Source organism: Panthera leo, chromosome B2 (assembly GCF_018350215.1).
Source record: "Panthera leo isolate Ple1 chromosome B2, P.leo_Ple1_pat1.1, whole genome shotgun sequence".
Lineage (NCBI taxonomy): Eukaryota > Metazoa > Chordata > Mammalia > Carnivora > Felidae > Panthera > Panthera leo.
In genome coordinates this window covers 49170938-49184562 of record NC_056683.1, presented here as the reverse complement: position 1 = coordinate 49184562, position 13625 = coordinate 49170938, and the positions used below count along the sequence as shown (strand labels likewise).

Below are 13625 nucleotides of genomic sequence, written 5' to 3'. Positions count from 1 at the left end.
CCTACTTCAAATTTTGTCTTTACTCCTAGAAAACTGGCTTGGTTGTTGTTGTTTATTTAAGAGTCAGGTCCCTCATTTATAAAATTTCAGATCTACACTGAAAGTTTGATGTGGTCTTTAGAGATGACTCATATAATGTACATAAGAGAACACCTGGAATACAGTAGGAACTCAAAAATTGATAGCTATAAATAATTACAATGATAATAGTATAGGAATACTGCTATGATGGATAGTGATAGATGAGTGGAATAAGGATTAAGAACAATTGCTGTGTTATGTTGAAGGGCCAGCTGAAGATAGGATTAGCACATATGCCATGAATTTATCATGAAGATTATGACGTTTTACCAAGGAGCTGTCAGAAGCCCTGTAGTGTGAGCAAAGAAGGTACCCTGAATACTGTGAAAGTAGGACATTTCAAGGAGAAGAACAAAAGTTTGAGGGAGAACGGTTCTGGTGTTCACTTTCTAGAATGTTCTGATGGGCAAGGCACAGGTATCCACACCCCTAGGAAGGGTGAACCTAGAGAGAGACTGGGAGAACAGACTGGGATGGTGGCAGTCTTCATCTGCTGAGATTCAAGAGCAGGTGATAGAGGGTAACAGAGAGGAAAGACTGAGGGATGGGCAATGCTGGACTGGACAAGGGGTCAAGGATGTTATCTCTACTGTCCTTACTCATTACCTTCATTTTATATTTTCCAATGTGAAAAAGTGGGACATTTGAAACATGGAAAGTGGCTGATTTTCACTCTTTGTTTTATTTTCGAGGTGTGGCCTCTTTGTATACCCTCAATTTCAGCCACCTTGGGATAATGGCAAGGGCCTCACCGTGTTCCAAAACTTCATGGTTTGGGGAAGTGCAGGTGGTGCCCAGGTAAGCTGTGTTAGTTTTTTATTAAATTGTCATTTGTTTTCTCATGGTGATTTATTATGCATCTCTATTTAAATGGGGATAGTATGGGAGCCACTGCAATATTATCATAGTTGTATGGGACAAACAGCATCATAGATGTGTGGAAAAGTTGTTGAATGAACGAATTCCTACTCAGGAAACCAGGGTCAAGTCATTTCCTCTACAGTGACTTTTCAGCAGCTCTATTAGAGAACAATAGAATTGTAGTGATAGAGATTTACAAGCAGGAGAGATCATAGAGGTCATCTGTTTCTTATCTCCCATGCCTATTTAGAGATAAAAATTAAGGCTCAGAAAGTAAAAGGATTCCCCAAACGTCACACAGCACCACCAGCTGCAGAATTCAGACCCCAAATGTTGTGCATTTGGTACCTTAATATCTTGAGTAATGCATGCTTCAGTCTTAAAAAAGTACTGTTCATCCCTGGAACATGAAAATTCCTGCTCAAAGTGTCATTCTTATTTTTATCAATGAGCCACATTTTCTTCTATTTTCTTCAAAAGGGAAAAAGTTTGTGTTCAATCATTCACTTTTCATTACTTCAATGATTTCTGGTAAGGAAGCTTTGGATGCTCACTCTTAGCAGCAACTTGTAAAATTAGCCAGGGTCACTATTTGGTGCTACACAAAGAAAATTATATACACTTGATCTCTGTCATTTAGCAATCTGGAGCCTAAAATACGTAGATGAAGCAATATGTTTACAGGGCACTCAGGAAATAGAATAAAAACATATAGTTAAGTTACATTAAGAAAGTTAGACATTAATTTCACATACCCAACAAGAGGAAGACAACTGTGGATGGGGAAAGCCCAAAAATGTGTAATTAGGGTAGCTAACAGGAAGAATCCCAACTGCCTTTAGTGTTTTGTTCTTATTGAATTTATACAGTACTTTGTTCCCATAAACATCATGAGTAAAGGGGTGACAAATCGAGTGGAAACATTGATTGAATGGCCTCTTACACAGAGAAGCAATTCATGACTTGAAGAGTTATGCAATATCTCCATGCCCTTGAATAGCCTTATTTTAAAGGAAATAACCTAATAAAATGAGAATATTAGAAGGTGATCATGAAAGTCAGTTTTCTCAAATTCTGCAGTCAGAAATGCTAAACCCATAAAAACAAAAAAACAAAGAAACAAAAAAACCCATATCCTTAAAGATGAAACTCTTGTGCACTCAAATTGAATTAATTAAAAAGTTCAAACAATGTGAATGCTTTTGTAATTTCACTTTTATGAGGAGAATAAAGTAAAATTAACATGATAGGGAATTTAAAAAGTGATTCCCACCAAAACAATCCTGCAAAAAAATAAGAGAGATTTACACTTCTTATATAAAAAATTACTATAAGGTAATAGTAATCAAGACAGTGTGGTATGGGCACAAAGAGAAATATGGATAAATGGAATAGAATTGAGAGTCCAGAAATAAATCCACCCAGTTGATTTTTGACAAGGATGCCAAGACCATTCAGTGGGGGAAACAATAGTCTTCTCAATAAATGGCACTGGAACAACTGGGTAGCCACACTGAAAAGAATGAAGTTGGATCCTTACCTCATACTATTTACAAAAGCTGACTCAATAATGGATCAAAAACAATGTTAGAACAGAAAGTATAAAAAAAATCTTAGACAAAAACAAAGGAATAAATCTTCATGATCTTGGGTTTAGTTAAAGATTCCTAGGTATGACTCCAAAACAAGCAACAAAAGAAAAATGGATAAGTTGGACTTTATCAAAATTAAACATTTTAGTTTAATGGACTCATTAAACTAAAGGACCTCATCAAAAAGTGAAAGCACAACCTATACAATGGGAGATGATATTTGCAAATGATATATCTGATAAGGGAATTGTGTATCTGGAATATATTAAGAACTCCTATAGCTCAACAGTAAAAAGACAACCCAATTAAAAAATGAGCAAAATATTTGAACGGACAATTCTCCAAAGAAGATATACATATGGTCAAAAGCATGTAAAAAGATGTTCAACATAATTAGTTATTAGAAAAATGTAAGTCAAAACCACAGTGAGATAGCACTTCACACCCACTGGGATGGCTAGAATCAAAATGATAACAAGTGTTGATGAAGATGTGGAGAAACTGGAACCTTCACACACTGTCGATGAGAATTTAAAATGGTCTAGATGCTTCAGAAACCAGTATGGCAGTTCCTCAAATTGTTACACATAAAGATATGTGTATGATATGATCTATCTACTCCTAGGTATATAAGGGAAATAAAACATAGATCCACAGAGAGACTTATACTCAAATGCCTACAGCAGCATTATTCATAATAGTCAAATCGTGAAAAAAACTCAAATATTCAACATTGGACAAATGGATAAATATAGCGTGGTGTATCAGTAGAATGGAATATTATTGAGCCAGAAAAAATGAAATGAAGTGCTGTTATATGCTACAACATGAGTGAACTTATGGAAACATTATGCTCAGTGAAAGTAGCCAAGTCCTACCTATGTGATGTTAGGCAAATCCCATTATTTTTTCTTCATAAAGTGGAAAGAGCAATCATACCTAAAGGATAAATTTGTGTTGAGAGTTAAATAGGTGCCCATAAGGATGCCTGGATCTTTGTGTTTACATAGTAGCAGCCCTTATTCTTACCATCGTTAGTGAATAGGAGTAGATAGTGATAGATCAATGTTAACAGTGATGTCTCTGGAAATTTTACATTGATAAATACCTTCTGCATCCAATAAAAATACATTGTGTTCACATTTCGTAAACTTAACGTTATTAGGTATATCTGACTATATTCTGGTCATTAGACATAAGTGTCATGTATACAGATACTTGAACAGAAGATTCCATTGGGTAAAATTTCAATTGTGTATAAACATAGATTCATATTTATTTGATGACATTGATATTGATATTTTCTCATTTAATGATCTTAATAACCTTGGGGGGAACTGTGCCATTACTAGAGATCCCTTTCTCTCTCCCTCTCTCCCTCCCTCTCTCCCTCCCTCTCTCCCTCCCTCTCTCCCTTTCTCCCTCTCTCCCTTTCTCCCTCTCTCCCTCTCTCCCTCCCTCTCTCCATCTCTCTCTCTCTCTCACTCGCTCTCCCTCTCACTCTTGAGAGAGGAAAAGAGAGAGAGGGAGAGTGAAAGGGAGAGCACTAATGTCATACAGCTAAGAATTGCTGGATTCCAACTCAATGTGACCTTTGAACATATATGTTAATAAGAGTTGAGAAGAATATCCTTTCCTCACCATGTCTCATAAATGCAAAGTGATTCTTTTAGAAGAGAGAGAGAGATGAAAGCATTTTCTGAAAGGTGTATTCACACAACAAATAGATGATTTTTGCTACTGTGTGTTGGTTTTCTTTTAAAATCACCAGGTTCTCTAGCTAATGTGAGGTGTTAGCTGTTTTTAAATATGAGTATATTTGCCAGATCTTGGGCTGATGCTTGTAAATAGGTCACAATTCTTACCAAGTTAACAGTTTAGATTATACTTATTTTGTTTAAATAAACCTTCGTGTCTTCAAAGATGTATCATTTTGTAAAAGCTGTTGGCTCATACATAATGGGATATGCAAGCTTTTTGTTTCATGAAAATTCAAGCTTAAAGACCGATTGACAAGTAGAAGCACGATACTATGATAAATCAAGGCTACTTTGGCCTTAATAGGAAACTTCCACGTGAAGGTATGAATGTAAATATGATGCTATTTAATAAAGAAATAAATGCTGTGTTAGGTAATTTGCTAGTCCAGACCTCCACCTTGATTTTGAAGATGGTTGAATTGAAGTCCAGGAAAAGTTCAATGTCTTGCCTGAGATCATATAGTTAGTTAATATCAGTGGTAGGTCAAAACCAAGAGCTCTGTCCTCCAAACTAGTGGGATTCTTTCAACTCTAACAAACTAATTTTGTTAATATTCATTCCCTATTTGGGCCCACTCACCCAAGTTGTCATAAATATATATGCACATAGCACATTTTTAATCTGTAGTCATTTGGAATTACTTATTTCATAATTATATTTTTATAATAATAGTAACATATACTACCATGAAGAAAATAGTAAGTATTTGAGTTCTTGGATGCTCTGTTTTTCTCCATTAATTTTGTGTGATTTGACAATTGCAAGTTTATTTTAGATAAGTGAAGAATTCACACTGACATTTTTAATGTAACAGTTATTACGAGGAGAAATGAAAAGTACAGAGGGGATGTTACAAAAAGGGACTAGTTAGTACTGACCTGACAGCAACTTTGGGATGTCTGTACAGATATTGATGGACAAAAGCTGCTTAAATGTGGTATAGCATGCTTATTTATACTTAATCAATAATTAAAGAAGCTATAGGAAGTCTGCAAGAAAAACCAAGCCTCAGACCTTTGCCATAACATATGCTGTTATTTTATAGATTTTTAGAAGTAGCAATCTTCACCTGAAAAACTTCCAAGTTTATTCATGCAGAGATTTTGGAATTGACATCTTGGAAAGTGATGCAAATACTTCAGTTACTGACAGCTTATTACTTGGTCATTTTGCCCACAAGGTAAGTGCCTTAGTGTAGTTGTTTTAGACTGTCTATCAAAACAGAATTGTTCGTGCTTGGTTCCCTAGTGACCCAGGGTATGTAATTTTAATAGTATTCTTTAGTGAATCTTGGGTTTAATTGGTAGAGGTTAGAAGAACTTTTTATTTGTAACAGTGGTGGTATCTATGATGAAATTCAAATGTACACAAGGTTTTAACGTTATGAGTCCATATAAATCCTAAAAGCCATGAGTAGCTTGCCAAATTCTTACTTGGTTGCAATTTAGCATTATTTTCACTGCAATTCAGTAATAAACCTAATGATTTTAGATTAATTTACCTTTACTTCACAAGGGTTATAGAATAGCAAAACTTCACATTTTCTCTTTGTATTGTAGTTTGCCATGTTTCAATATAAACATTTTGTTCATAGGGTCCTTATTGTTTTTAGAGTGCCCCTCCTCACCAAAGAGGTAACATGAATTTATGTTGCATAGTATACTAGAGTACCTTAGATGATTCCCTAATACTTGCCTAAGCATGGGTTTCTACATGATAAATATCAGACTACAGATGACTTCTCTGCCACTGCATGACCAGGGTACCAGAATGTAGATGAGGCAAAACAAATCTCCCAGATGCAGAACTAGAAGTAGTAATTCCCCTTAAGGGAAGTCCAGGGTTGTCATTGGTCTTAGTAAGCTTCACACCTGTAATGGACCCCCTTAAATTCTTAAGAGAGTTCTAGAAAGAGCTACATGTATATTCATATCACATTGTCATAACAATCCTAGATGAAAGAGACCTACTGTATTTCTGGAAACAAAGGAAAGAACAAATTCTTTACTTTGGTTCTGAATACCTTGACCTATTGAAATTTAAATAAGTATAGCTCTTGGAGGCTATTGTATAGGTATAGATAAAAATATTAAGATTAATGGGGCGCCTGGGTGGCTCAGTCGGTTAAGCGTCCGACTTCAGCTCAGGTCACGATCTCACGGTCCGTGAGTTCGAGCCCCACGTCGGGCTCTGGGCTGACGGCTCAGAGCCTGGAGCCTGCTTCAGATTCTGTGTCTCCCTCTCTCTCTGACCCTCCCCCATTCATGCTCTGTCTCTCTCTGTCTCAAAAATAAATAAAACGTTAAAAAAAATTAAAAAAAAATATTAAGATTAAAAAGATGATTTTCTTAAGCTTCATTTTTTTATGTTTAATTGTCAAAGTTAATTAAGTATTTTTTGAACCATCATTTTCCGGAGGGAAATACCTGCCCATTTTTCCTTTTCTCTGAAAGGATTATCACCTTGAGAGATGAATCTTCTTTTTTGACTGCAGAATTTTCAAGAGAGGATGGAACCCAGATGTAGATTCTCTGATACCGGTAGATGAAAGGCCCTTAAATTCCTTGGAAATAACCTTAAAGAAGATGCCAAAACAAATGTCCATCAGGCTGAGTCAGTAACTGTCCTGGTAAATTAATGTCACAGCCTCTTAATTGATACTAAGTAGACATCATAATTTAGGGGAGAGTGATACAAACTAAGATACAAATTATGCCAAAAGGGTGTTTATCACGAGATAATAAAACATAATTCTGTCCTTGGGGTGTGATTCACTAGGAATGAAATGCAGCCTAGGGTCTCTCAGTTTTTAAAGAAAGTACAGGAGAAAAGTCCCTGAATAGATATTAAACAGCTTGTTCTAGAAGAGATCTAGATCCTGGTTAGGCACACAAAGCATAAAACCATGGAACTTTAGATCTAATTATCCCTTAGAAGTTGATCTAGTTAAAACTTATGAATTTACCGGTAAACAGATGGAGAATTTGAGAGGTCAAATGATAGCCCAGGATCTATGCCCAGTATTGTGGAGCTAGGATCACCAGCATACCCTCTTACCCTTGGTCAAATACTCTTCAAATCATACGTGGAAGATAGCTTTGGCAATGAACATTGCCTACTCCAGTATTTCCTGTAGTATTTTTCATGCAAGGCTATTTCCAAGAGGGGGTCTGGGAAAAGCAAGATTCTTAGGTTAATTATAATTATCATATTCTGCTTACCATACAACCATCCCCTGAAATTTATATTCCATATTAACACTTAAAGGGCTCTGTGAAGTTATAAGGTTAAAAACAAAAAGAGGAAAATATCTATACATCTTTATGTAATGCAGTATTTCTCAGATTTATTTGGGAATCTCTTTATTGTCACATGAAACTGTGTCAGTTGTTAAAAAGAAAAAAAAAGAGAGAAAAAAGGAGGACTGACCTGTCTGTGGTTGGGGAACTCTGATTTTAGCTTCTGTCTTCTGTGCCTGCCATTCCTTTAGGAATTTAGATTTGTGGCCTATCTATTCTTAGACCTTCCACCCACACCTAATTGGTGGCATGCCATTACCAGTGAGTCCTAGCCTAAAACAAACACTACTTTCTGGGAAACACTTTTCATTAAAAGAAATTATGTCTTGTAAGTATATTTGTGTGTATGTTGGTAACCTCCTGGTCAACACTACCTTTATATTGAGGTGGGTGGAATAGCTTGCAGGGAGGATGGCTTTAATACAGAACAAGACATGTCTTTTACCACTGTGCTCCCCAGTATGACTGTATTTTATTTGTGTCAGTTTTCTTAACATCCTATTTTATTAGCATCCCCTTTCACTCTCAAAAGTGGCCCGATTTGGATGTAAATTATGGTCACCTGACTTTGGGAAATATCTGTAGCTTGGTTATCTTCTCATTGTTATTGTAATTAATTTGAGCAGATGACAGTAGTTTAACATGTATCTTATTTAGGCAGATGCTGATGGGTGGCTTCATTCTTCCTCCTGTTTCTCTGGGGTTATTTCCTATTTTCAGTTGCGGATTTGTCTTCCTTAATGTAGACCTTTCATTGTTCTGTTTCTCTACATTCTGTTGTAAGGCCCCTTCTCTTCTCAATGCACTTGCTCTCCCTGGGAGAAATCTCATTTTCTCTAGTAGTTTCAATTACTAGACATGCTGATGTCTCCCATATATTTGCACTTATTTCTACCATTTTACTTTGTCCTCCCACTTTGCATTCAGTTTTCTTTTTTTTTTTTTTTCTCTACTTTTCAAACTTGATTTGTCTTGCGTTGAAGGGTATCCTTTTTTTTATGTTTGCCTGTTTGAAAGTTACTCGTTTTGTTTTGGTTATTTTAGTTATCGACCTTAAATTTTCAACAGGCCTGTTTGTCTTAATGAAGTCTAAATTACAACAGCATCCTTAAACTTTGCCTGAACAATGAAATGACCTTATACTCTTTCAGCTTCTTTCTTCCTTCCCTTCTTGTATGCTACTTGTCTTTAGTATCTGTTCCACTTCTTAAAATAAATGTGTCATGGAAGCATAACATTTATAGAGAAAAGTGCACCAATCACAAGCAAAGAACTCGATAGATTTTTATAAAGCAAAAGCGATGGACATACCACCCAGATCAAGAAATAGAACATTATCTGTTCCTTTGAAGCCCATTCATGGCTCCTCCCACCCAACCCCATTCCCCAGCTCCCTGGCCAAAGGGGAACCATTACTCAGACTTCTATAGGCATAGGTTAATTTGAAATCTGTTTTTGATCTTTATATAAATGGAATCATAGAGTAGGAATTCTTTTGTGCCTGATTTCTTTGGCACAACATTATGTCTATGATATCCATTCATGTTTTTATATGTTTCAATAATTTGTACTTCCAATTGTTATGTTGTATTGCACTTCATGACTATACCACAGTTATTTATTTATTTATTTGTTTATTTGTTTATAGAGCAAGGGCTGGGGAGGGTCACAGGGAGAGAGAGAGAGAAAGAGAGAGTCTTAAGCAACCTCCACATTCAGCACAGAGCCCAACACCAGGCTGGAACCCACTACCCTGGGATCATGATGTGAGCTGAAATTGAGAGTCAGATGCTCAAGAGACTGAGCCACCCAGGCACCCCTATACAACAGTTGCTATTGATGGACATTTGATTATTGCCAGTTTTCAGCTATTACCAGTAATGATTTCATGAACATTCTTCCGTATGTCTCTTGGTGTTCGTGTGCATGTACTTCTGTTGAATATATGCCAAATTGTAAAATTGCTGAGTCATGGGATATCCATTCAGTTTTAGCAAATAATGCGAAACAACAATCCTAAGTGTTTATACTTGCACCAGCAGTTTGGGAGAAGAGTGTCACAGATGCACCCTGAAATTTCTCCTGACCATCATCTTGGAGTTTTCCTGCATGTCTCCTTAATATTGGATCTCTTGTTCCTGATTCCCACATTTTCCTCCTTTGTGATTTAATTTCTTATTGTATTAGAACATAGCCGATAGTAAATTTCTTAACAAAGTGGGGGCTATGGAAGTAAATATTTTGAGTTACAAATGGAGACCCTCTTATTCCTAGGTTGTTGGTTATGGAATAGCAGTTTGCAGTTCATTTTACCTTGACAATTTGAAGGCAAAGCTCCACTGCCTTCCAGCTTCTAGTTTTGAGGTTGAGTAGTTTAAGATATTCTGATTCTTGGTCAGTTATATGTAACCTTTTAGTTTTTCTGCTTTGGAAGTTTTTGGAATCTTGTTCCTGGTATTATGTAGTTTCAGGATGATGTACCTTGTGTGGTTTTTCGTTGTAACCACTGTATTAGGGAACAGATGAGATTTTCCATTTAGAAAACATATCTTTCCCATCTGAGTAGCTTTCTTAAGTCATTTCTTTGATAATTCTGTCCTCTTATTTTTCTTGTTTTCTTTTTTGAAAGAATTTTTATTTGGATATTGGACCTCCTCGGTTCTTTTTCTACTTTTCTTAATTTTCTCTCTGATTTGCCCACTGTCTTTTTATTCTGTTTTCAAGGATATTTCCTCAATTCTTTTCTATTGAATTGATTATTTCTGCTCTCCTGTTTTTGTTCTTTTTTTTTTTTTTTCTGAAAAATCCCTTTTTGAGCTTCTTCATGGCTATAATATAGTTATTTCTCTGCGGTTTTTTTGATAGTGTTTAAATGTTCTTCTGATTTCTATACTGATTGTGTCTCCACTGGATTACTTTTCTTCTTTCTTTCTATCACTGTCTTTCATGGTGGAGACCCTCGACAAATGTCTGGTAATCCTCAGCATACAATTATTTTCAAGTGTTGAACAGTGAAACACTAACAACTTAATTAGACAGAGTTTGTTGAAGAGATTTTGTGGAGAATAGTAGAAGCAGGTTTTTTTTTTAGATTTTCTAATTTTAATTTTTAAATTAATATACAGTAAAACTATTTTTTTGATGTCCCATTCTATGATTTTAAACATCTGTATACATTTGGGTAAACACTACCACCACCACCATAATCCAGATACAGAACAGTTGGTTCAACCCAACTTACTGTCTCAGGCTTCATCTTTGTGGCCACATCTTACTCTCAAGTCTAACCCCTGGGAATCTCTAATCTATTGTCTGTCACTATAGTTTTGTCTTTTGAAATGGAATCAGATAGTATGTGACCTTTGAGACTGGCTTCTTTCACTCCCAAATGCCTTCAGGATTTACCTAACTTGTTGCAAGAAGCAGGATTTTATTCCTTATTATTGCCGGGTAGTATTCCACTATATGGATGTACCACAATGTGTTTATCCATTCATTTGTATGAGGAAATTTGAGTTGTTCCCAGATTTGGTGATTACAAGTGGAACTATTATAATCATTTTTGTAAGGTTTTTGTGTGAATGTAAATTTTCATTTCTTAAAAGTAAATAAATACCTAGGGGTTGAATTGCTAGGTCATGTGATAAGAGTATATTTAACTTGATAAGAAAATGCAAACCCATATTCCATAGTTTTTATGGCCATGTGGAAGTTATCAGCACTGGGTATCATCACTATATTTTCTTTAATCATTCTAATATGTGGATAGTGTGTTCTACTGTGATCCTTTGTCATATCACGATTTGCAAATATTTTTTTTCCTCTCTATAGCTTGTCTTTTTATTCTCTTGTTTTTATTAACATATTACAAATTGTATTTCATGTGTCTACTTCCCGTCTTTTTTTTTCTTCTTTCCAAATCACAGGAAAGCCAGTGTATGTCAGCTGGGATCAAAACTCCCAAGAGATGGGAACTGATAATATCTAACACAACCTTTGTTAATTTTGATCTCACTGACTGTGTGTCCATCAGGACCTGTTCTGGCTGTTCCCAAGGACAAGGTAAGTTGTTTTAAGACATAAGACAGACAGGAAAGAAGGCCAACGTTCAAGTAATATGATAAATAGTGGCAAAACCTTTGTGACTCATCATTTCTTTCAATTATAAGATTGCATCAGTAGAAACTGCTTCTCTGATCTCCTAAAGGAAATCTCAGTGGTGGTCAGGTACTCCCACTATGACTCTTCTAGCTCTCCATTCTTTCCCTATGATGACATCTGTTGTACTTCGTCATTACGGTGCCCTGTCTCTGTTGGACTCAGAGCTTCATAAAGGCAGGGACCATGACCTCATGCTCAGAGGTTTGTCATTCATACCCAGAAGCTTGGTGCCTCAAAGTCAGTTCATTGATTGAATATAAATGGAGTTGGGTGGATAGATATATGAACATAAACTAACACACATGCAGCCTTTCCCCAAAGAGCCAGAATGGAGTACTTTATGTTTTCAACTGCCCAAGGCTTGGTGTATACCTAAAGAGAACCATAGGAATTCTTGTTTACTTGTAAACCACATCTCTGAGGTAGTGAGAAATACCTTGGAGGACTCATGGGCCAAGGTGAAAAGAAGTCTAGAGCAATCTAGTTGATTTGATCATTGTAAACAGCCAAACCAAGTAATTCAAGTAAATATGCTCTTGTGGTTTGAATCACCAATTTAGATAATTGTTTGTTTTTTTAATTAAATGAATAATCAGCAAGTCTCCACTTTACTTTTTTTTCTGTATAGGCAGAGTCAAAGACTGTTTTTATTTGGGTGGCATCTGAGTTTAAGATTATAGAAATAATAATAGGAATAAAAAATGCCTTATGGCATTCACTTCAAATTAAAATCCCTCAGTTCTTTAATAGCTTTACTGTTTCATATCATTCACGGGACACTAAAGAAAAACACACTACTTATGACCTCGAATGTCTGCTCACTGGATGATCTGGGCTAAGCCATCTCTTTCATTTGCTTAAAAACTGTGCATTCCAGTTCTGTCTGAGGAACTGGGGTGTATGAAGATGAAAAATACATAATTCTTCTCTTCCAGGAGCTCTTGATCTAGGTACAAAAATAAATGTTAAGCAGGTCACTGTAGTTAAGTGTGATGAGTACAGTTCTAGAGGACTAAACAATGTCAGTGAAGGGAGCAAGAAAGGGATCAGGCAAGATATCATAAAGTTGCTCTTGAGCAGAGTTTTGAAAGATGAATACAATTTACAAGGGAGAGATAGGCAGAGAAAACTTTCTAGAAATTAGGAACAGCATATATAAAAATTTAAACTCCAATAGGACTGAATTGTAGACCTGTGGGTGGTTGTGGTATTGGATGAACTATAGAAATTGCAAGAGGTAGAATCATGGAGTCTTTTTTTTTTTAATGTTTATTTAGTGTTGAGAGAAAACAAGTGGGGGAGAGGCAGAGAGAGAGGGAGACAGAGAATCCCAAGCAGTCTGTGAACTGTCAGCCCAGAGCCCAATGTGGGGCTTTATCTCATGAACCATGAGATCATGACCTGAGCTAAAATCAAGAATCAGACGTTTAACTGACTCAGCCACCCAGGCACCCCAGAATCATTGAGTCTTGAATGCATGACTTAACTCACTGCATGGATTCTACTGGGATGCAGACTGAAAACATCTGGGCCACTAACTATTTGTATCTTTTTCTTTTTTCTTTTCCTTTTTGTGTATTTCTGATGTACGTAACACAAAAATATAGTAGCAAATGTACTGAGACTCGTGTGCTGAGTTTTTACATTTTAATGAAAGGGGTATGGGAATTAGAAAGCCAGTCAGCTGGATCAGCAGCACTACTGATGAATCACATGGAGGCAGGGTGAGGGAAACACTGCAACAAGTGTCGCCCTGCCACTAATACTTAAAAAGGTGCTACTATTAATATTTACCCACATGATTGATTGAATGTTGAGGGTATGTTTACAATATGAGGTTCATAAGAGATAGGGGTAGACTCCCTAGAAG

At 36.2% G+C, this 13625-nt stretch overlaps 1 protein-coding gene across 1 annotated transcript in view; it reads left to right on the top strand.

The window, feature by feature from the left end:
• The window catches only part of PKHD1 (PKHD1 ciliary IPT domain containing fibrocystin/polyductin), a 474729-nt gene that overhangs the window by 207853 nt on the left and 253251 nt on the right, over positions 1 to 13625 (top strand). Inside the window, exons 44-46 of the mRNA XM_042939031.1 lie at positions 774 to 879; positions 5341 to 5475; positions 11521 to 11656. Of these exons, the coding sequence (XP_042794965.1) occupies positions 774 to 879; positions 5341 to 5475; positions 11521 to 11656 (377 nt within the window). The remainder of the gene's footprint in view (positions 1 to 773; positions 880 to 5340; positions 5476 to 11520; positions 11657 to 13625) is intronic.